Here is a 20104-nt window from a genome sequence, read left to right as displayed (position 1 = left end):
AACAGTGCTACTATGTTTGTGTGTGTCTAGATATAGGAACTTGTATAAGAGATTTGATCATTGGATGTTGCTGACGAATTTCTGGAATTGGTAAAAGAGAGTGGCCATGAAAATCTTCAAGATGTGGTTGCTGCAGCTAAAGCGATCAAAGGCCTCGCTGAGCTTGTGAAGGGAAATATTGAATCCGGTAAAGAAACAAGCCTCAACCTTTCTTCTATGTTTTTGTACTCCACAGTAAGTTTGTGTATAGTTTAATGGTAAGGGTTCTCTTGGCTGCAGCCGAATCTTTATTTCGAGGACTTGAGAAACATGAAAGCTGCAAAGGTGCACACTACTATTTTTTCTGTTAATATGGAGCTAGCCCTGTAGTGTATATGGTGAAATCTGATTTCTGAGACTTCTTTCGTAACAACATAAAAATAGGTAACTTCTTTCATAACAACATAAAAATAGGTAACATAAAAATCTTTTAAAAGATCAGTTGGAAGTTAGCCGGACCATGAAAAACAACTACAAGAACAGAGATACGAAGAGTTTGAACACAAGAAAGGAGAGGAACAATGGGTATAATAAGCTTACTTACATGCATATACCATACACATGTAAGGGTCTTCGGATTTGTCAGCCATGTCAAGCAGATGCGAGTATTCCATCAACTGTTAGATACAAGAAAAACATAATCAATAGAAACCAAAAGATAAAGAGGTTCTTTCATTATAATCAAAATCTAAGAACACAAACCTCAGCCATCTTCTGAAGCATTGTCATGGGTTCAAAAATGATGACATGAAGAGTCACCATAGATGTAACATCAGAACCTATGTACTTCTGCATCATCTTCCAATATCCATATCACGTTCGTGAGCAATCCAAGAATCAGTTTTTTTCTTTTTCTAACTCTTTAGTAAAACATAACTCTTGCTTCCACCTTCTTCTTGCTGCTTCCTCCTCTGCATCCGCAGTACTTCCCTCTGAATTAATTACTTCAAGCCCTTCATATCCCATCAAACTAAACAAAAAGCAAACATAGTTGATTTCTTTATAACCACACACACAAACACACACAAAATTCCTCAATTATAGCTCAACAATTAAATGATTATAACATCCCAATACCAAAACGACACAATAGTTTCCAGCATAATAAGTATGTGAATCCAGCCCAGCTGAAGAACTGAGGATCCGAAAACGAGAAATTGTATTTGAGGATTTGAATTTGTTACCCGTTAACTGATTTGGACATGACCGATCCAAAACTGGTGATGGATGAAGCAATAGAGGCGAAGAAACCGCCACCGTTTTTTGGATCGTTAGAAGCCATAACCACCGCTGATTAGATCGATCAGCGACGGAGAAGACGAAGACGCCGAGGAGATAGAGGAGACGAGGTAATGAAAATGAAACGATCTCTCGGTTGCAAAAAATTTGTTTCCAATCATATTACGCCACGTCACAGTAGAACAACCCAAAAAACAGTTCTACAATAAGATCAATTAAACTGATCTAAGCCCACTTTTTTATTTTTTCCAATTCAAATAAGCCTAAGAACACACTAAGTGTTACACCAATAAAGATGGCCTTAGAAATGGCTTCACGCTCTTCAGGTAGAAAATGTAGATTTGAGAAATTAAAGTGCATTCATCTACTAAATAAATTATAATTAAATTTGAGAAAGTATTGACAATCATATACTAAATAAAGTATAATTAAATTTGAAAAAACTACATTCATCTACTCAATAAATTATAAACAAATACATCTACTCCATAGATTTGTTTGATTTAAAAATTATAATTAAATTTGACAAAGTACACCCATCTACTAAATAAATCAATAGAACATGTAGAGTACATAATATACAAAAGGTAGAATGCATGCTCTAAACTTAACATGACAACTTTAATCGATCTAAAGATTAATCTATTCTTGACAAAATGACAAAGTTTTCTTCCTTAAATATTCTTTCTCTACGCTTGTTAACGTATTTTTTTTTCGGTTGAAAATTAGCTGAAATTTAGTTTAATACTTTAATCTAGTTAAAGAATATATTAGACATAATTGAAAATTTGATTTAAAATGTATCTATATTAATATTTTTGCAGCACTTTTTGCTAAAAAATATGTTTTTGAAAACATTTACTTTTGAATGCCATTAAATGCTTATATTCATATCCAAATAAGTTTAGCTAATTTTCTCTACTATCTTATACCCAAACATAATTAAAATATTTTAAATCATTAGAAAAAATTTACTATAAACATTAGAGAAAACATTAGAGAAAATTCTCTCGGCTTGACCTTGGTTAGTTTGTTTGTTTCAGGGATTTGATGACCCTAAGAGCAAGGCTAAAGTCGGTGATTCTTCTCAGGTCTATATTCTTCAATTTGTTCTAATGTTGGTTAGTTAGTTAGTTTGTTTCAGAGACTTGAAAAAGTTCAATAAATTGAGCAAAATCGAGAAAAAGTTCAATAAATTGAGCAAAATCGAGTACACTTTGAGGGCAACTACGTCTACAACGCAAAACATGTTTAGTTCAGTTCCTCCACTGAAATGATTTATTTAAAAATCTTGTATTAGCCTACCTCTCTTCTACAACACGTGTCTCATTTTTAAAAATATTTTCCCTTTTTGTAATTTCCAAAATCATATATTGTGCTTAATATTTTATATCAACCAGGAAAATAAAAAACAAAGATTTTAGATAGTTATGGAAGACGGTATATAAGGGATCGTTCATTCTCATTCTTTAATAAAACGAAAAATTAAGAACATTAAATATCTTATTACAAAATTTGATTTCAAAGTTAGTTATGATCAATGTGTTATCTTTCTTTTTTTGTCAAGGGATCAATGTGTTATCTCAATCGATATAACGACACATATCAAAAAAACTTTATATATTATCACCTAAGTTTCAAATATTACGTATAAAAATTTATGTTTATTTTTAACCTGCGTCATTACCCGGAATATATATAATATTAATTTGCATGTATATTTATGTTTTTAGCTTATCTTAAGCAAAGAAAGGAAAACTAAATAAAAATAAGAAAACTTTTAGTGAATTTTTTTGTTTTTTAAACATTTTTTTGTTAAAGTTTTTACCTTTACTACTAAATAATAAATATATATTTGATATCATAATTAAAAAAACTTGTAAAAAAATTAGCTTATAGAAATGTTCAAAAATTAGACTCCACTCCTTAATCTATACTAGATTTTAACCCGCGGTACACCGCGTGTATATAATTTTTAGTACTATTTATATTTTATATTGTATTTGTTTGTTAAATATTGGATGTTTTTCATAGAGTAATAACTAAATTTCTCGACTGTTTGTGTGGCAAAATGTAGAGTTGGCCCTTAACACAGACAGGTGAAGCACATGTTTGTGGCCTCCAAATAAGATAGTGAATATTCAATCCTTTTTCCCCAAAAACTTTATTAGTTCTATTGGTAAAAAGGTAGAATATTTATTAGTACCAAAGGTCAATAGTTCAAATATTTTCTAGTCTTCTTTGTGTGTTTTCAAGTTTTAAAAAATATATTGATGTATAATTAGCCCCACCAAAAAAAAGGGCTTGTGGTTCAGAGAAGGTTCTAGCTAAATGTTTCTATTAATTTTTTAACTCACAATATACTTTATTACCATTTGTTTGTTATATTTAGTTTGTTTTGTTTTGTGTTTGAGATTCTATTTTCATTTTTAATTATTATAACAGAAAATAAGGGATATAAATACATAGTAGGTCATTTATAAATTATGATTAAGTCACGTTTTTTCTAATAATTTAATTATTTTACACAATTTTAGTTAAATCAAGTTAATTTTTATATGTAAAATATTCTAATATTACTAGTGTTGACAAATAAAAAAATGAGAATTTAACCCGTGTTAGCACAAATCTAATGATATTTTATTAATTCCGACATATTCTCTTTGTAACTCATGTAATATATAACCATATTATATAGTATTTTTTTTAAACTAATTTTACATATTTGTAATATTTAAATTTTTAATTAAGTTTATATATATTAATTATAATATTTAAATAAATGTGAATCGAAATTCTTCTTACGTTAAGAATCAAAGCTCATATGTTTTGAAAAACAAAATAGGAATCAAATTGTTGTTTTATTTGTTTGCAAATGATTCATAGAATATCTTAAATAAACAATAGAAATTACGGTTAAATATATCATAGTTTTTATTTCTATATTTATTCTGCTGTATTTTTTTAGTTGAAATGGTTTGTAAAATATTTAGGAAACAAAATCTGAAATAATGTTAGTTTAAAGCAACAAAGAAGAAAAAAAAAAACTGTTCCAACTGTTCTCTCCTCGAGAGCTAAACCTAAACACTGTTCCAAATCCCTAATTTCCCCCGCGGTCAGCAGATATCCCGTCCGATGGCCGGCGCTCCGGATCCTAACCCCCCGGTTCCTCCTGATCCTCCCAGTTTGGGTCCGCATGCTCTGAAAGATGCAGTTATGACAGAGCCAGATATGGTTTCCCTAATAGCTGCAGGTCCTCATCCACCTAGTCAGACATGTAACTCAGCTCCTCCTCTTGCTCAAGGGATCTTGGGTTCGCATCCTCCTTCTGTCTCAATTGCTACTTCGGGTCTCCCTCTCCCTTCTTCGGGAAAGCCGGTTTCCACTGTTTTGACTTCACAAGTCGATTTTGGTCTCCCAAACCAAACTACCCAGGGACCTCTTCCTGCCTCTCCCCCTGAGTACAACTGGGCTTCTCGATGCAAGGGTGCTTCAAAGTTCCCTAACACTGAAGCTGAGGTCTCCGTTTCGGCGGAAGGAACTCCTAGAGTCAAGGTTCCGAATGCAGTCTTCGAGAGAGGAGCACGTCTTCACTCGGATTACATAGTCGACATATTCTATGTTAAAGCCCCTTCCTACGGTAAAGTCTGGGCAGTCCTTAACTATCTATGGGGTAAGGATCACAATCTATCCAAAAATGCTTTTTTCTTTCATATTCCCTCAGCTTCTCTCCGGAGCAAGATTCTTCAGCATGAGCTATGGCGAGTTGGAGACTCACATTTCTTTGTGACAGAGTGGAAGGCTTCTTTCAGCCGAGACCCTCCATCCTTGCAGAAGGCGCCAATATGGGCTACTCTATCTCGGGTACCTTTCGATCTGCTCACAGCCGAGGGCCTGAGCTTCATCTCCAGTCCTCTTGGTAAAATTTGTGCATGCTAAACCTTTCTCGTCAATTAACTCAGCTGAGATCAAGGTTATAGTTAATCTTTGTGAACCTCTCCCGAAATCAGTAGAAGTAGAGAGGGAGGATGGGTAAATTGTCCTGATCTCTGTCTCTTACCCGTGGCTTCCACCGCTCTGTTCGGTTTGTAATGACATTGGTCACAAAGCAAGCTTATGTCCTAAAGCAGACAAGAGTAAAACCAATGTGAAAGAGGGTCGTCAGGCGCAGTCGGATCAGAGTCCCCCAAAGGACTCTCCAAATGGCAGCCCTACTTTTGAGTCCAATATTCCTCAGCAGCCTGCTATCCGTCCTCGTGTTGAGGAGGTGATCAAAGAGACCGGGGTTTCAACCACTAATATGCTAGATGCGACTTCTGTTATGCAAAAGACAACTAGAAATTCAACTTCGACAGAGAAAGGTGAGGGAAATGTCTATGTAGTCTCTGAAGTCCAACAAAATGCATTAGCTCTAGGGACAGGATTAGTGGTGACTCCTGCTAAATCAACTCCTGTTACGACCCAGTGCCCAGTCAAAAACCTACCCGAGGACCAAGCCTTCAAACCTGCAACCAAAACGTTGCATATCAGGGAGATGTCCCGAGCTTTTCAAGGAAATGTGGAGTTGATCTCAGCGAATCCTTTTGAAATCCTCCAGGAGGAATCTCAGCTGAATGCATCAGATGAAGCTCCGCGTGGTATCATAGCTGTGCAATCATCCCCAGCATCTCAGAGTGGCTCATCTTCGTCACCTCCCTCTCCCAAATAGTTAAAGAAAAAATGGAAATTAGCTTCTCGTCGATCTTCGCCTTTAGGCGGTGGCAATCCTCTGCAAGCAGGGGCTCGTCACCTCAAACACTAATTATATATGTCATATACATTTTTTTGGAACGTGCGCGGTATAAATGACTCCACTAAGCACATACCTCTTGTCCATTGGATCAACTCTAAACAAGTATCTTTTGGTGCAATTTTGGAGATGCACGTTAATGAATCAAATAAGTACCGGATTTTGTCTTCTCTAGGACCGGAGTGGTCTGTTTTTGCCAACTACCAGCAGTCGGATTTAGGGCGTATTTGGGTTGTATAAAAGCCTCCAACTATTGTTACCCATCTTTTTTCGGATCTTCAGTCTACTACTTGTGAGATTCAGCTGGAAGATGAGATGTCATTCATCTTCACGGCAGTTTATGCATCGAACACAGCGGAGGAAAGGAGGTTGCTATGGACCTCTCTAAAGGACAGTAGTATCTCCTTTAATTTGAGCTCTCGTCCATGGCTGGTGTGTGGGGTCTTCAATGAGATCTTAAATTCTTGGGAGTCTTCGAATCCTAGCTTGTCCCATTCTACATCAGCTATGAGGAGTTTCAGGGATTGCTTATCTGACACGGGGTTGTTTGACCTTTCCTTTCAGGGTCCTCAGTTTACTTGGTCAAATCACCAACCCTCTCATCCTATAGCCACTAAGATAGATCGGGCTTTGGTCAATGATCAATGGTTGCTCTGCTTTCCTTCAAGCCATTGTACTTTCGAGGCACCCCATTTTTCTGATCACACTCCCTGCCACATCAGGATAAAGTCCCCTCTGCCTTCCTATGGTTCTCGTCCCTTCCAGTTTTTCAACCTACTAACAAACTTGCCAAATTTTTTGGATTTAGTTGAAAATAATTGGAGCTCTTTCGGGACATCCTCCACGTCTCTGTCTGATTTTTGTCACAAATTAAAGCAGCTGAAAAGACCTTTAAAAGCCTTGATGAAGGAGAAGTTCAGTAACATCGAGAAGAGGGTGGTGGAAGCGGAACACATACTAATTATGTCCCAAGTTTTGGCTCTAAATGACCCATCGCCTCACAATCTGACTGAGGAAACCTCGGCACGTCAAGCTTGGCTTTCCCTGAGGATTGCAGAGGAGTGTTTTTTCAGACAAAGGTGAAGGATAAAATGGATGGAGGCAGGAGACCTGAATTCGAGGTATTTTCACACTATGATGAAGGTCAGGAATGCCTCAAACGCAATTAAGTACATCCTCAGGCCGGATGGTTCAAAGTCAGAAACATTGGAGGAGATTCACCAGCTAGCTGAGGGGTACTTCTCATCCATTTTATGTTCCCCACGGGGTGGATTTTTTAGAGAGACTTATCCCATCTCGTCTCTCTCCCTCTCAAGTATCTTTGCTCTCGGCTGAGGTCACCTTTGTCCAGGTTAGAGAAGCTTTAATGTGCTTGCCGTAGAATATTAGATTTGTAATATAATATGGGTTAAAGCTTAAAATTAATAATCAAAATACAATTATATTATCTCAAACAGTAAACAAAAGTAACAAAACTAACAAATAAATATAACTTAAAATTTAAATGTTGGTTTTAAAAATATTACACAGCCCGGTTAAAATCTAGTTTTTTTCACAAGTCTATCCATTTGGGAGAATTGGTAATTCAAAGAAGACCATGCATTGGGTCTCTCCATAAACTTAACCAAATCCGAAAGACCAAAAGCTTCTGTGCTAACGAAACCCACCTGTTTCTTATGACTGTGCATACTCTCTCCTCCATTGACCATAGAATAGCTTGAGATTGAAATCCTCCTTTGAATCAATTCAATAAAACCTCTTCTGCTATCTAATATAGCCATCCCTCTATCGTTCCTTAGCACCTATGCACAGCCTCCTATTCTTTCTTTTTTCTTTTTTTTTTTTTGTTTTTGTCCCAGGACACTCCAATATTACATTTAAACCAATATTCTTGAGGCGGTTTCCATCATGTATGGATCATAATGTCGATTTGCTTTTTAATTATTAATTTTCTTTTCATTCATATAAACACCCAAAAATAAAATAAGAATAAATCGTTAACGTTGTGATGTTTAATTAGGCTCAACTCTATTCAATCAAACATAATCAGGCTGTCTTAATCGTGACTGTTATATCATCCCACCACCCTTTGCTTCCCATTTCTTTAATACTTGAATATTAATATATCAATCAGACTTTATAACCAGTGTTTTGTATTTTGTAATTAATTACTCTCAGTCACTCTGTCACTTGACCGATCTTGGGATGGTGAGTAATAGGATATTTGTTATGAAACTATGAAACTGGCTTTCTTAACCTCCGATACACTTGTTTTACGAGGGATAGAGTCACCGGCACATCACCTATTCATCAACTCTCTCTCTGTCTCTCACAAGCGACACATACGTCACTATACATTCATCAAACAATGCATGTCTTTTACAATCCTTTCTCCTTTGTATCTATATATTCATCAAACAAGGAACACAACATTGCTAAGCATCTAAGTCTCAAAATATTCTCAAAGATATGTACAAAGTAATTGTAACCCGGCCCTTTCACTTTTGGGATTTTGAAGTGTCAATGCGAGTTAAAAACCTAGCGACAAGAAACAAATTAGGGGTTTCTCCGTGTCACACCTATAGCGACAAGAAAGACGAGACCATGGGGTTTGGTTCCACTGGTTATTAGGTGTAGTATTGGGAATAAAATGATCACATCTATGGGTTTCTATTAACTTTGATGTAAAAGATTATTTCTCATTAATGAATCAAAGTAAAGGTACAAGAGTATTTATAGTTTTATACTGTACAATTAGTATATCAGAGAAGTAAGCTAAGGGAGACTTATCAACTCTAATATACAAACTATTAACTTATATGATATAAGTCAATAGTTTCTTAAGCTGTTGGTCTTTTTTGTGGGATATTATCCACAGCGAGAAGCATCTATCAACTATTACAGAAACCGAAGGTTGTCAGATAATCGAAACTAGGATCTGTGCTTTGCCCGACGATTTGCTCTTGCGAATCTTGTGCTACGTCCCCACAAAAGATGCAGTCGCCACTTCAGTCTTGTCTAAACGATGGCGTTATGTCTGGACGATGCTGCCTATACTCGAGTTCAAAGACGATGGCAGCGAGGGCGTTGGGTGGTTTATTGATAATTCATTGCAACTCCATAAGGCACCGAAACTATATAATTTGATTGCCGAAGTCGGTCCACGTTGTCCTGTTGATGTAAATGTTGGAAAGTGGGTTGAGAACGCAGTTCATAAAGGTGTGGAAGTGTTAGATTTCAAGCTCCTATGGACCGCACAGCCCACAAGCTTTCGTAAGTGGCTTTACACATGCAACACGCTCGTTGATTTAACTCTATCCAACCAGATTGTAGTGGATGTTTCTTTCCCGGTTCGCCTACCATCTCTCTTATATCTGACTCTTGAATACGTGGTGTATAAAGACGAAGACTCTCTTTTTAAGCTTTTATCAAGTTCCCCTGTTCTCGAGTGGCTGATGGTGAGTCGACGTGAGGATGACAACTTGAAGAACTTTACCGTGAAAGTTTCTTCCTTAGAAACATTATTTTATGAGGGTGCTGAGGTAGGGGATAATGAGTTTGATGAGGTAGGGGATAATGAGGTTGATGAGGTAGGTTGATAATGACTTAGCGATTGATGAGGAAGAGGATGTTGATGATCTCAGTGGATGGTTGATAATAGAATCCCCTTCATTGACAAAGTTGGACTTATTTGACGTTTCGGACTATTGCTTGATAGAGAATATGTCTTGCCTTGATGAGGCATTCATCAGTAGTGTTCCTAACCACGATGAAAAGTTTCTGAGATCTCTTTCTTCTGTCATACATCTACTTTTATTGTTTACCAAATCAATGGTAGCTAACGATCACACATCCCCGTACCTCTTCTTTGTTCCCTGTTGCTTAGTCAACTAATGTTATTTTTTTAATTTCTGTCACAGGTTGCAAGCTGTAACGCCATCAAGTTCTCTCGGCTTATAGAGTTTTACTTTCGTCCAGATGATTTAGTAGATTGGTTGGAACCACTTATGTCTTTGCTTAAAAATTCTCCTAAACTAAAAACTCTTACGATTGACACTGTAAGTATACCATCCTCCCTTAAAACAAGCATATCTAGTTTTGATGAACTTACCATTAAAGTAAATGTATTTATACCAGGAAATCAGCGATCACCCACTTTCCTGGAATCAGTCGAGTTCTATATCAGGATGCCTGTTGTCTCATCTAGAGACATTGGGGTGGAGAGGCTATGGAGGAAGAGAATATGAGAAAAAACTATTGGACTACATTCTCGCAAACTCAAAGTGTTTAAAGACAGTGAAGATCTCCCTCTTAGCAACCTGCAATCTTGAAGAGACACAAAAGGAGTTAAAATCTATGCCTAGGATGTCAACATCATCTCTAATCTCCACTCAAATGACATGGAGGTTTAACGGAATCACAATTGAGTAGCCACATAATGACTGTCTATGATCGTAAGGTTCTTCTTTGTCAGTACAACTATATATGTTTAGAGGACTTTATCTTAATTCCAAGCCTGGTTAACAGAAGGCCAAAGCCAGCGACAACCATCATTTCATTAAATGAATCAGTTACCAGGGCTGTGCTTAAATATTGGAACTTATGTGTCGTCATCTACTAGACAAAATGACAAAAGCCTCCCATCTTTGCTATCCGTGACTAAAATAAAGTTCAATGGAAAATAATTTAAGAAGAAATCCGAATATTTTACTAGTGATTAGCCGCTACTTACGCAATTCGAAATATTTCAACCTCCTTGCATTAGTAAAAAACGAGCCCACTAAAAAGGAACAAACTCTTCAGGTTTTTTACCCACTGAGTTTAAGTTCATAGCAAAACATCATATGCCATTTTTAATGCATCCTATGCTCACCAAAACCTAAAACAATTAAAACAAGGACAAGCAGAGAAGTACACGATGTTTAGAGTCGCTGAACATCACAGTCATATAGATTCACTATCCATCAAAACTGTTTCATTAAGATCAATTGTCTCCTATCTCTATACATAGTTACAGTCCTAAAGCATAGAATACTCCATCAAGAAAGTATAATTGTATTAATACAGGGTTTTACCTTATTGCACAATCTGATCCACAATTTGCTGATATAATATATTCAATACAAAGGTCAGACAGAGGTGAATGAACTCAAGAGATTGCCTATTCTATTTCAATGGCGCTGTATCCAGCTTCTTTTCTCGCTTTATTCAACTCATTATCTAATGATTTTTGTTGACCTTGTGAATTCCCTGCAACAGAATGTGTCCCAGCAAGAAGAATTGTATCAGCCGGATGTACCTCATCCATTTCAGCCAATCTCATCATCACACTTTCCCCCAAATATGCATTCCCATAGACTCTACAAGCAGCTAGCAGAGCACGCCAAGCTGTTGAATCACTTGTGATAGGTAAATTCTTTATTAACTCATACGCTTCCTCTAACTGCCCCGCTCGACCCAAAAGATCAACCACACAACCATAATGTTCAACTTTGGGAGTTAAGCGATAAGTCTCAACCATTTTCTTAAAGCATCTGATTCCTTCCATTACCAACCCTCCATGGCTACAAGCATTCAGCAAAACCAAGAAAGTAATCTCATTGGGTCTCACTTTGCTGTTCTCTTCCTCCATCTTATTGAATAGTGTCATTGCCTCTCTTGCTAGTCCATGAGCTCCGTAACCAGAGATCATTGCGGTCCAGGACTTTACATCCTTATCCTTCATTCTATTAAAACTCTCAACAGCTTTGTCAAGCATTCCTAGTTTTGCATACATATCAACGAGTGCAGTACCAAGTCTTGCATCCAAGGCTATTCTTTCCTCTTCCACTAACTTCCCAACACTCCGTCCTACAGATGCTGCCTCGTTCTTCGCACAGGAAGACAACAGCCCAACAAATGTAGATGAATTCGGTTTCATTCTTTCGTACTTCATCTGCCTCAGCAGCCATAAACACTCTTCAAGGACACCAATTTTGGCATATTGGTCAATCATACAATTCCATATAACAACGTCCTTTCGGATGGCCCAATCAAAGATCCTGCGTGGTGAACCGATTTCCCCAATTTTGGAGTACATACCTATCAAAGCTGTGACTAAATGCAAGTCTAAATCAAGACCAAGCTTAATACATAACCCATGAGCAGATTCTGCTCCAGACAAGTCTCCTAGATCACCAGTAGCTGAAAGAAAGATAAGCAACGTACTAACACTAACAGTTACACCACTCTTCCACATATCCCTGAACAAATCCAAAACCAACCCTGGCTTAGAAACCTGAAGATACCCATTCATCAAAGTACTAAACGAAACAGCATCAACACTATGCGGCATTTCATCGAACACTTTCCGAGCATCATTGATCCTCCCACAAACACAATAAAAATGAAGGAGCGCATTCCTCAAATCAGTAAAAACCATGAACCCAGATCTCAAAACGATCCCATGCAACCCCTCACCGATTGAACTACACAATTCACGTGAACATGATTTAAGAGTCGTGATAAACGAGAAACGGTCCAAGGTGAGACCTTTAGCTCTCAATTGGTTGAAAACACGAAATGCTCGCTCCGGCTCATCGCTCATCGCGTACCCTCTGAGCATCGTGTTGAACATAAAGAGATTAGTGTTGGAGACATGATGAAAGATCGACGAAGCGTATCGAATGTCTAGTACAGAGGATAAAGCAAGAAACTTGCTCACTGCGAAATCGTCCTTGTCAATCCCCGTTTTCACCATGTACCCATGAATCCGAGAAACTTCAACGATGTCTCCGCAAGACCTTAGGTCGCAGATAAGTTGCCGACTGAACACAAAATTGCGACTGAGGCGTGACGTAATCGCCGATGTCATCAGAGTTAACGCCGCCGGGATAATAAACACGACGGTTACACTGCTCTGTTTTTTACCTTTTCAGCTTAAAAGTTTAAATTGGGCCTTAATTCTCTAATGGGCCTAATTTTTTGGGTTCGAATACAGTTACGTGCCGTAGTGAACTAACTAGGGCTCTTTGTTTGTTCATCCTTTAAAAATTAAAATTCTCACGCCGTCATCTTCTTCATTTCTAGGGTTCTTCTAAACCACTGATCGAGGCCATCATTATCGGTAAAACATGTTGGGTGTTCTTAAAATATTTAAAAATGAAAATATAGAAAAAGTGAACTTAGAACATGTTTTCTGATTTTAAACTAGAACTGTTTTCGGCCCAGTTCTAATGTGACGTAGCGTACTTTGATTGGAAACAATATTTTGCAACCGAGAAAACTTTTCATTTCTCATTTTGTTCGATATCGTGACAAACTCCTTGTGAAATCGGAAGAAATTTGTCCCAAAATTCAGTTGCAAATGGAGGAGAATGATTTAATTTTTGGTGACCTCCGACTGTTCGAACCGTTACTCATCACCTCCACCGACGGCGGATCTCAATGGCGACTCTGGTTCAGGTAATCGTGACTCGTCTCCTTCCGATGGCGAATTGATTTTTTTTTTCTGGGTTATCGTTGATCTGGATTCTTTTCATCGATGGATGGTGATTTGATTTGAAAACATTGCTTGTGTGATATGATATAGAGATGAGAGATCTTGATTATGTGTGAAGAGGACTCTCAACAGATCGTAGAGGAGATTCATGAAATAAAAGTGGTTGGTGTCAAGGAATCAATTTCATCAGAGAGAGAACCATACTGCACAAAACAATTGATTCCCCAATCTAAGGTACAAGTCTCTTTTCTGGAACCTAGTCATAGACTTTACAGTGATATAGGTGTTTCACAATGCTATTTCAGTTTTTAAAGCTGATTCCCCAATCTACTTGAAGCACAAATGGCGATCCAAGAGACTGCAAACTCAGTTGAATAGCTTGTTGTCTCATCAACTACCTTGTTAAATCAAATCTCTATCACTTTGTACTACAAAAAATATTTCCTTTTCTCTTTGTTTCTTTTGTATGGACTGGAGTCAGTATATATGACACTAAAAATTCAATGGCAACTGGACTAAGAGAGACGCTGGTGGATGAGAAGATCTCGTTTGGTCGATACAGAACAGTGGAGGCAAAGAATTTTGTATTGTCCACGTTCATCAACCGATCTCAGTCCGTAAGTATTTTATAAATCTTTTTCCAATCTTTTTGTGTTGTGCTTAATTAAAGGATATTAATTGGTTGGTTTTGGACTATCTTGCTTTATTCATTTCAAGCGGGAGCGATGTCCCATTTCAAGCAGGGAAGCTAGAAGAAGAGATAACTTGTATCTAGAAGGTGATGTCCGATGTTTGAAATGGTGTTAATGTTGCAAAGGTTTTGTGTGTGTGTTTTCAGATTTGTGAACCATCAAGGCTAGAGAGTAGAGAGTTTCTGAAAAAACTGCAGGTCTTTGGAGTACCAAATCTATTATGTATATCATCATCTGCTGATACATGATTCAAACAGAGACAACATATATTGAAAGAGTTTCCTTTTATGTTTCAGGGACTTCTCCACAGAGATGGAATGAAATGTCAAAGTGGTGATAAGTGCCTGTGCAAACCTTGGAAGAAGGAGGACATTCCAACTTGTCTATCATCAAGTCTTGTGAAGGTCCTAACGATATTGAAGTTTGGAGATATCTATGAAGATGAGGACATGGACAGAATGATGGAGCAAGTACTTCCTTGAGACAACATACACACCCTCTCGTTACAATTGCAGCTTATGATACAAAACAAATTTCCTAGTTTTAGCTCTTATGTAATTTCAATATTCATGTATTAAATGTACAATAAAAATTGATTATTATATTATTAAATTTTATGATCTTAAACATGTTCTTCCAATAACTAACTTTTTAACAAAAAATCTTAACTACTGATTTTACATTATTTTCACAATATTTATACTCTAAGAACACCTAAAATAGTTCCTCCTATAATGATGCCCTGAGGAGCTAAACGAAGACGATGGGGCGAAGTAAGTAGATTGACAAATCATCTCTTAATCTTATCTATGTTTTGAATTTCTCAGAATGTATAGATAGATACTTTGCTAGGTCAGAGTAAAAGATGGATTTTTTTTCAGAATTGGGTTTGAATAGTCATTCAGAATCGTATATTAGATTTGATTAAGTTCGGAATTTTACATTTGGATTAGGCTTTAGTTTGAATTTTGAGTATGGTAAATGATTAGACTTGTTACTGAAATGTATAAAAATGTAAAGATGTTACCGTCAGATAAAGGGAAAGCCATACCCTAAATCAAGATACTGCCGTGGTGTGCCTGATCCTAAGATCAGGATTTATGATGTTGGAATGAAGAGGAAAGGAGTTGATGAGTTCCCATTCTGTGTTCATTTGGTTTCATGGGAGAAAGAGAATGTGTCAAGTGAAGCTCTTGAGGCTGCTCGTATCCCTTGTAACAAGTACATGGTTAAGTCTGCTGGTAAAGATGCGTTCCATCTCAGGATAAGGGTTCATCCTTTTATTGTTTTGAGAATCAACAAGATGCTTTCGTGTGCTGGAGCTGATAGGCTTCAGACTGGAATGAGAGGTGCTTTTGGTAAAGCTCTTGGTACTTGTGCTAGAGTTGCTATTGGACAGGTTCTTTTGTCTGTGAGGTGTAAGGATAACCATGGAGTTCATGCTCAGGAAGCTCTTCGTAGAGCTAAGTTTAAGTTCCCTGGTCGACAAAAGATCATTGTTAGCAGGAAATGGTAACGATTTTGTTTGCTCTTATGTTACTTTCTAATTGTTTCTTTTTTTGCATAAGGGTTCTTGTTGATGTTTGAGTTTGAAAATTTGCAGGGGATTCACCAAGTTTAACCGTGCTGATTACACAAAGCTAAGGCAAGAGAAGAGGATCGTCCCTGATGGTGTGAATGCCAAGTTCATGTCTTGCCATGGTCCTTTGGCTAACCGTCAGCCCGGAAGTGCGTTCTTGTCAGCTGGTGGACAATGATGCAGATGACTTGTGGATGTCGATTCGATATTCTAGTTTTGACAGATGTTCGGTTTTGTTTTTTTTGTTAACGACAGTTTCGAACTATCATCTTGCTGTTCTATTATTGTTCGTGGATAAGACTTGTTTTGTTCTCTCTTCTGTCACCACGTAAGATCACCCCTCAAATCGTCAGTACATATATTTGTTTGGAATAACTACGTATCACTTTTAGTTAGTTAACTTCATTAACTCAAACATTAGTATATCAATAAAGTCGTACATTTCTGTATTTGTAAATTTTTTTTGGTCAAAAATTCTATTTGATTCCATTCAATAGTCTGTATGTGTAGGGTAATTTAACGGAAATGGGCTAATTTCAGGCCCAGTGTTGTTCTTGCTATCCTAAACTGACCTGAGAATTTAGCTTACTCGCATTGACTCCTGCATCTAGGCATAAAGTGCTGTGTATACCAAGCTTCAAGATGAGTATAGGTGCGTCTCTTTCCATTTCTGGTTTATCTATGGATTAATCTCCTACCTATGAAGATTGTACTGGTTTTATTTAGTATTGTGTTTGTGATTCGTTTCTTTAAAATCCTCTCTTGCTTTGGATAGAAAACCCTGAATCGAATATTCATTGTTTTCATAACTGTTATTGGCTAAGGCATACACTATCCCTCTTCACTGACCATAGAAATTTACTTAACTTGGATATGTTGAAGAAATAATTTGCACACGATGAAACTCCAATCGTAAAACCTAATTCTCTTATAAAATACTCAGATATTACTTTCATAAACCCTTTTTTTCTTTTTGCCTTTAGATAAGCAGTGTTAATCATTAACCGGTATTGGATATTTTTCAGTGGTTATCTTGTTTTAGCAATGAAAGAGAGTATTAGCATTAGTTGTTACACAAATTTCTTTTGTGTGTTAGGTGGACCGTTTGGAGGAAATAGAGGATTGAGACCAATACCACCAGAAAAGGGCATTTTCCCTATTGATCATTTGCATCAATGCGACACGGTACTGTTTCATTCATTCATCCTTCTCGTCGACCTATAATCCTTTCTCTTGAAAATGTTTCCATGTAAGCTTGTCTCAGGGAAACGTTGTTTTTTTATTTTTGTAGGAGAAGAAAGGTTATCTAGACTGTCTCAAGTCTTCTGGTCACAAGTCTGAGCAATGTAGGCATCTTTCAACGACGTATCTCGAATGTCAGATGCTGCAGCAGAGATCTCATGGATCTGTAACATCCTCAAGGAACTTGGAATTCCTCAATATCAGCCTCCAGAATCGTACTGCGACAATCTCTCGGCTGTGTATCTCACAGCTAATCCTGCCTTTCACAAGAAAAGCAAACATTTTGCTAATCATTACCACTACGTTCGCGAAAAGGTTGCTCTCAAAACAGTCATCGTTAGGCACATACCTGGTCATGATCAAATCGCGGACATTTTCACGAAGTCTCTTCCAGTCGGACTGTTCACCTCTCTGCGATACAAACTCGGTGTGGTCCTTCCTCCCACACAGAGTTTGCGGGGGAGTATTAGCAGAGTAGCATCAACAACTGTTCCGATCTCAGCTCCAATCTCCTCCGGCAAGAACACGACACAATTGTCTCAAATCCAATCTCATATTCACAAAAGTAAAACAGAGAATGAAGGAGTCGAAGAGATACCGACAACTGAAGTGACTGAGACAATGGGCTGTACATTACCTCGGTCCAGCAATAGTCCAGCATTGCAAAAGCCCAAGTTCAACAATGCAGACATGCCCAATATATCCAGCAGTGTAGTCAGGCCCAATATGCAGAAAAAGTCTTCCTCCTCTCAACGGCTAACTACACCTGCACAAAGAGACGAAATCAGAGACAATAAAGTGAAAGCAATGAAGGACTGCACGGATCGTATACCACTCAGCAATAGGTTTGAATGTTTGGACACATATAATGTGTGATATGAGTAGTGAGCTGTCAAGGGTAAAACTCTAACAATGTAATGCCTATATAAAGCAAACTATGTAACAAACCTATGATAAGAAAATAAGAGAGCAATGTTCTTTACTTAAAAGAGCCGTTGTGCTCGCTTCTTCAATACATACATGCATCCCTCGTAGATAGATTGAATTGCCGAGTCAAGCAATTAAATCTATGCCTAACATATCAATGGCCAATTAAAAGTCACTTGGTTATCAGTTGGCCACCACACCAATATGTGATCATTTTTGCACAGTGCATTTAAATGTGGATGGTCACAAATTAAAACATTTTCAAAACAGTGTGGCCAAAACGTGACATTTTTATGGCCACGGTTTTGCATGTCATGGTGATGGTGGTGGCTAGATTGTAATATTCGTGTAGTTTTTAATTAAAAAAAATAGATTATATAATTGACACAAATGGTGGATAGCGAACTGCGGACATGGCATGATGCGTTCCTTTGGTTTGTTGTTTTGCTTTTTATTCATATAAACACCCAAAAAGAAATTAAGAAAAAAATCGTATGAATTGTGATGTTTAATTAGGCTCAGCAGCCTCAACTCTAATCAATCAACATAATCAGGCTGTCTTAATCATGGACCGTTATATCATGATCCCACCCATTTTTATAGGCCCCCCACTTGATATTCAATTATTACAACACAACAATGTCGGGGGGAAGCTTTTCTATAAAATTCTTCGTGCTCAAATATATATATATATATATGCACAAACAATAAAACTCATGACATTATTTGCTTTACCGACTATATTAAATCTGATATTTTAAAATGAAAATTCTATGAGACAGTGAGATCTTAGTATTTGAACATTATAATTTTGCACCCCAAAAAAGTAATTTTTTTTTGAACATTATAACATGGATAAATATTGTTTAAATTTGATTTCGGAATAAGTATGGACTCATTAAATGGATTTGAAGGTGCCATTGAATTTTGTAGCAACCAAATGTATTAATTACTCCAAATTTATTAACTAAACTTAATAAATTAGAAAACAATTTATGTTATTGGTGGAAGACTGCAGATGGTCTAATGTGGGATTGATTCTAAACTTGTCGACGCCACCATATAACATGACATATTAATTATAAACATAATTAATTATCTATTAGATCTCCTCAAGGGATATATATATAGGACCAACAAATGAATTATNATAAAACTTATGACATTATTTGCTTTACCGACTATATTAAATCTGATATTTTAAAATGAAAATTCTATGAGACAGTGAGAATGTGATACTTATTAGATCTTAGTATTTGAACATGAACATTATAATTTTGCACCCCAAAAAAGTAAATATTTTTTGAACATTATACATGGATAAATATTGTTTAAATTTGATTTCGGAATAAGTATGGATTCATTAAATGGATTTGAAGGTGCCATGTGAAATTTGTAGCAACCAAATGTATTAATTACTCCAAATTTGTTAACTAAACTTAATAAATTAGAAAACAATTTATGTTATTGGTGGAAGATGGAAATGGTCTAATGTGGGCTTGATTCTAAACTTGTCGACGCCACCATATAACATGACATATTAATTATAAACATAATTAATTATCTATTAGATCTCCTCAAGGGATATATAGGACTAACAAATGAATTATCGATGTCACGAACAGGTGGAACATCGCACAAGTGGACCGACCACTTCAATAATTTAGTTCGACGGTGGCACTAAAGTAATGCGTATATATTGCGATGGTATATATGATACGATAATGGCGTATCATGACCATTCAACCACTATGCACATGCCACCTCCTAGCATGGTAGACCAACGAATGGCCCAAACATTCTGGTTTTTTTTAATATCGAAAGCTTGGTTCCAATTAGCTATTCTTATTTTAGTCTTGTTAATTAGTAGTATGTTATTCTATTGTAACATGTTATCTTTTAGTACATTATAAAGTTGTAGTGACTATAAAATATAATTTAAATGCGGTACTTGTTATATACGGCTCCCAATCACTTTTAAATTATTTAAGTTAATAATGTAATTTTTTTTTTATGGTTTTTATTTAATTTTTGGTTCCTTAATTCCGCACTGTTGATTTCATCTGCTCATTTTTTTTGACAACAATAGAATCAACTCAAACGAGCCAATTTGGAGG

At 36.7% G+C, this 20104-nt stretch overlaps 6 protein-coding genes across 10 annotated transcripts; 5 read left to right on the top strand and 1 right to left on the bottom strand.

The window, feature by feature from the left end:
• Positions 4318 to 7514, top strand: LOC109128604 (hyphal wall protein 1-like). Its single transcript, XM_019235285.1, has 2 exons — positions 4318 to 4951; positions 5072 to 7514. The coding sequence occupies exons 1-2, from the start codon at positions 4414 to 4416 to the stop codon at positions 5215 to 5217; spliced, it is 684 nt and encodes a 227-aa protein (XP_019090830.1). The 5' UTR covers positions 4318 to 4413; the 3' UTR covers positions 5218 to 7514.
• Positions 7205 to 10615, top strand: LOC104741157 (putative F-box/FBD/LRR-repeat protein At1g22000). The gene is given in 5 exon segments (XM_010461948.2): positions 7205 to 7302; positions 8913 to 9662; positions 9664 to 9901; positions 9988 to 10125; positions 10205 to 10615. Coding segments are annotated over 5 exon segments (1518 nt in total). The 3' UTR covers positions 10499 to 10615.
• LOC104741156 (pentatricopeptide repeat-containing protein At1g26900, mitochondrial-like) lies at positions 11085 to 12965 on the bottom strand. Of its 2 annotated transcripts, XM_010461947.2 has the most exons (2): positions 12771 to 12951; positions 11085 to 12663 (listed from the first exon to the last, which is right to left on the bottom strand). In XM_010461947.2, exon 2 carries the CDS (start codon positions 12651 to 12653, stop codon positions 11229 to 11231), a length of 1425 nt encoding a protein of 474 aa, XP_010460249.1. In that variant the 5' UTR covers positions 12654 to 12663; positions 12771 to 12951; the 3' UTR covers positions 11085 to 11228. The 2 variants fall into 2 exon arrangements, with proteins under 2 accessions (XP_010460249.1, XP_019090881.1); XM_019235336.1 differs by having other exon boundaries at positions 11085 to 12965.
• Positions 13238 to 14807, top strand: LOC104741155 (F-box/LRR-repeat protein At4g14096-like). 4 transcript variants are annotated; one of them, XM_019235863.1, is made up of 5 exons: positions 13238 to 13510; positions 13638 to 13781; positions 13853 to 14164; positions 14386 to 14436; positions 14536 to 14807. In XM_019235863.1, exons 3-5 carry the CDS (start codon positions 14051 to 14053, stop codon positions 14719 to 14721), a joined length of 351 nt encoding a protein of 116 aa, XP_019091408.1. In that variant the 5' UTR covers positions 13238 to 13510; positions 13638 to 13781; positions 13853 to 14050; the 3' UTR covers positions 14722 to 14807. The 4 variants fall into 4 exon arrangements, 2 of the variants coding, with proteins under 2 accessions (XP_019091408.1, XP_019091407.1); XM_019235862.1 differs by having other exon boundaries at positions 13831 to 14164; XR_002035120.1 differs by lacking the exon at positions 14386 to 14436 and adding an exon at positions 14265 to 14325 and having other exon boundaries at positions 13245 to 13510; positions 13638 to 14164.
• On the top strand, positions 15307 to 15996 carry LOC104743507 (60S ribosomal protein L10-2). Its single transcript, XM_010464578.1, has 2 exons — positions 15307 to 15751; positions 15843 to 15996. The coding sequence occupies exons 1-2, from the start codon at positions 15351 to 15353 to the stop codon at positions 15994 to 15996; spliced, it is 555 nt and encodes a 184-aa protein (XP_010462880.1). The 5' UTR covers positions 15307 to 15350.
• On the top strand, positions 16829 to 17936 carry LOC104743506. The gene is made up of 2 exons (XM_019235498.1): positions 16829 to 17003; positions 17110 to 17936. The coding sequence occupies exon 2, from the start codon at positions 17193 to 17195 to the stop codon at positions 17934 to 17936; it is 744 nt and encodes a 247-aa protein (XP_019091043.1). The 5' UTR covers positions 16829 to 17003; positions 17110 to 17192.

This window comes from Camelina sativa, chromosome 14 (genome assembly GCF_000633955.1).
Source record: "Camelina sativa cultivar DH55 chromosome 14, Cs, whole genome shotgun sequence".
NCBI lineage: Eukaryota > Viridiplantae > Streptophyta > Magnoliopsida > Brassicales > Brassicaceae > Camelina > Camelina sativa.
The sequence above is the reverse complement of the archived record's forward strand: the minus strand, read 5'-3'. Positions and strand labels throughout refer to the sequence as shown.

Coding starts and splice junctions, on each gene's coding strand:
- LOC104743506 (XM_019235498.1), top strand. CDS start 17,193: ATGTCAGATGCTGCAGCAGAGATCTCATGGATCTGTAACATCCTCAAG.
- LOC104741155 (XM_019235863.1), top strand. CDS start 14,051: ATGGCAACTGGACTAAGAGAGACGCTGGTGGATGAGAAGATCTCGTTT. Junction 14,165..14,385: donor TCATCAACCGATCTCAGTCC/GTAAGTATTTTA, acceptor GTGTGTTTTCAG/ATTTGTGAACCATCAAGGCT. Junction 14,437..14,535: donor AGTTTCTGAAAAAACTGCAG/GTCTTTGGAGTA, acceptor TTTATGTTTCAG/GGACTTCTCCACAGAGATGG.
- LOC109128604 (XM_019235285.1), top strand. CDS start 4,414: ATGGCCGGCGCTCCGGATCCTAACCCCCCGGTTCCTCCTGATCCTCCC. Junction 4,952..5,071: donor AGTCCTTAACTATCTATGGG/GTAAGGATCACA, acceptor TCTTTGTGACAG/AGTGGAAGGCTTCTTTCAGC.
- LOC104743507 (XM_010464578.1), top strand. CDS start 15,351: ATGAAGAGGAAAGGAGTTGATGAGTTCCCATTCTGTGTTCATTTGGTT. Junction 15,752..15,842: donor ATCATTGTTAGCAGGAAATG/GTAACGATTTTG, acceptor GAAAATTTGCAG/GGGATTCACCAAGTTTAACC.
- LOC104741156 (XM_019235336.1), bottom strand. CDS start 12,920: ATGACATCGGCGATTACGTCACGCCTCAGTCGCAATTTTGTGTTCAGT.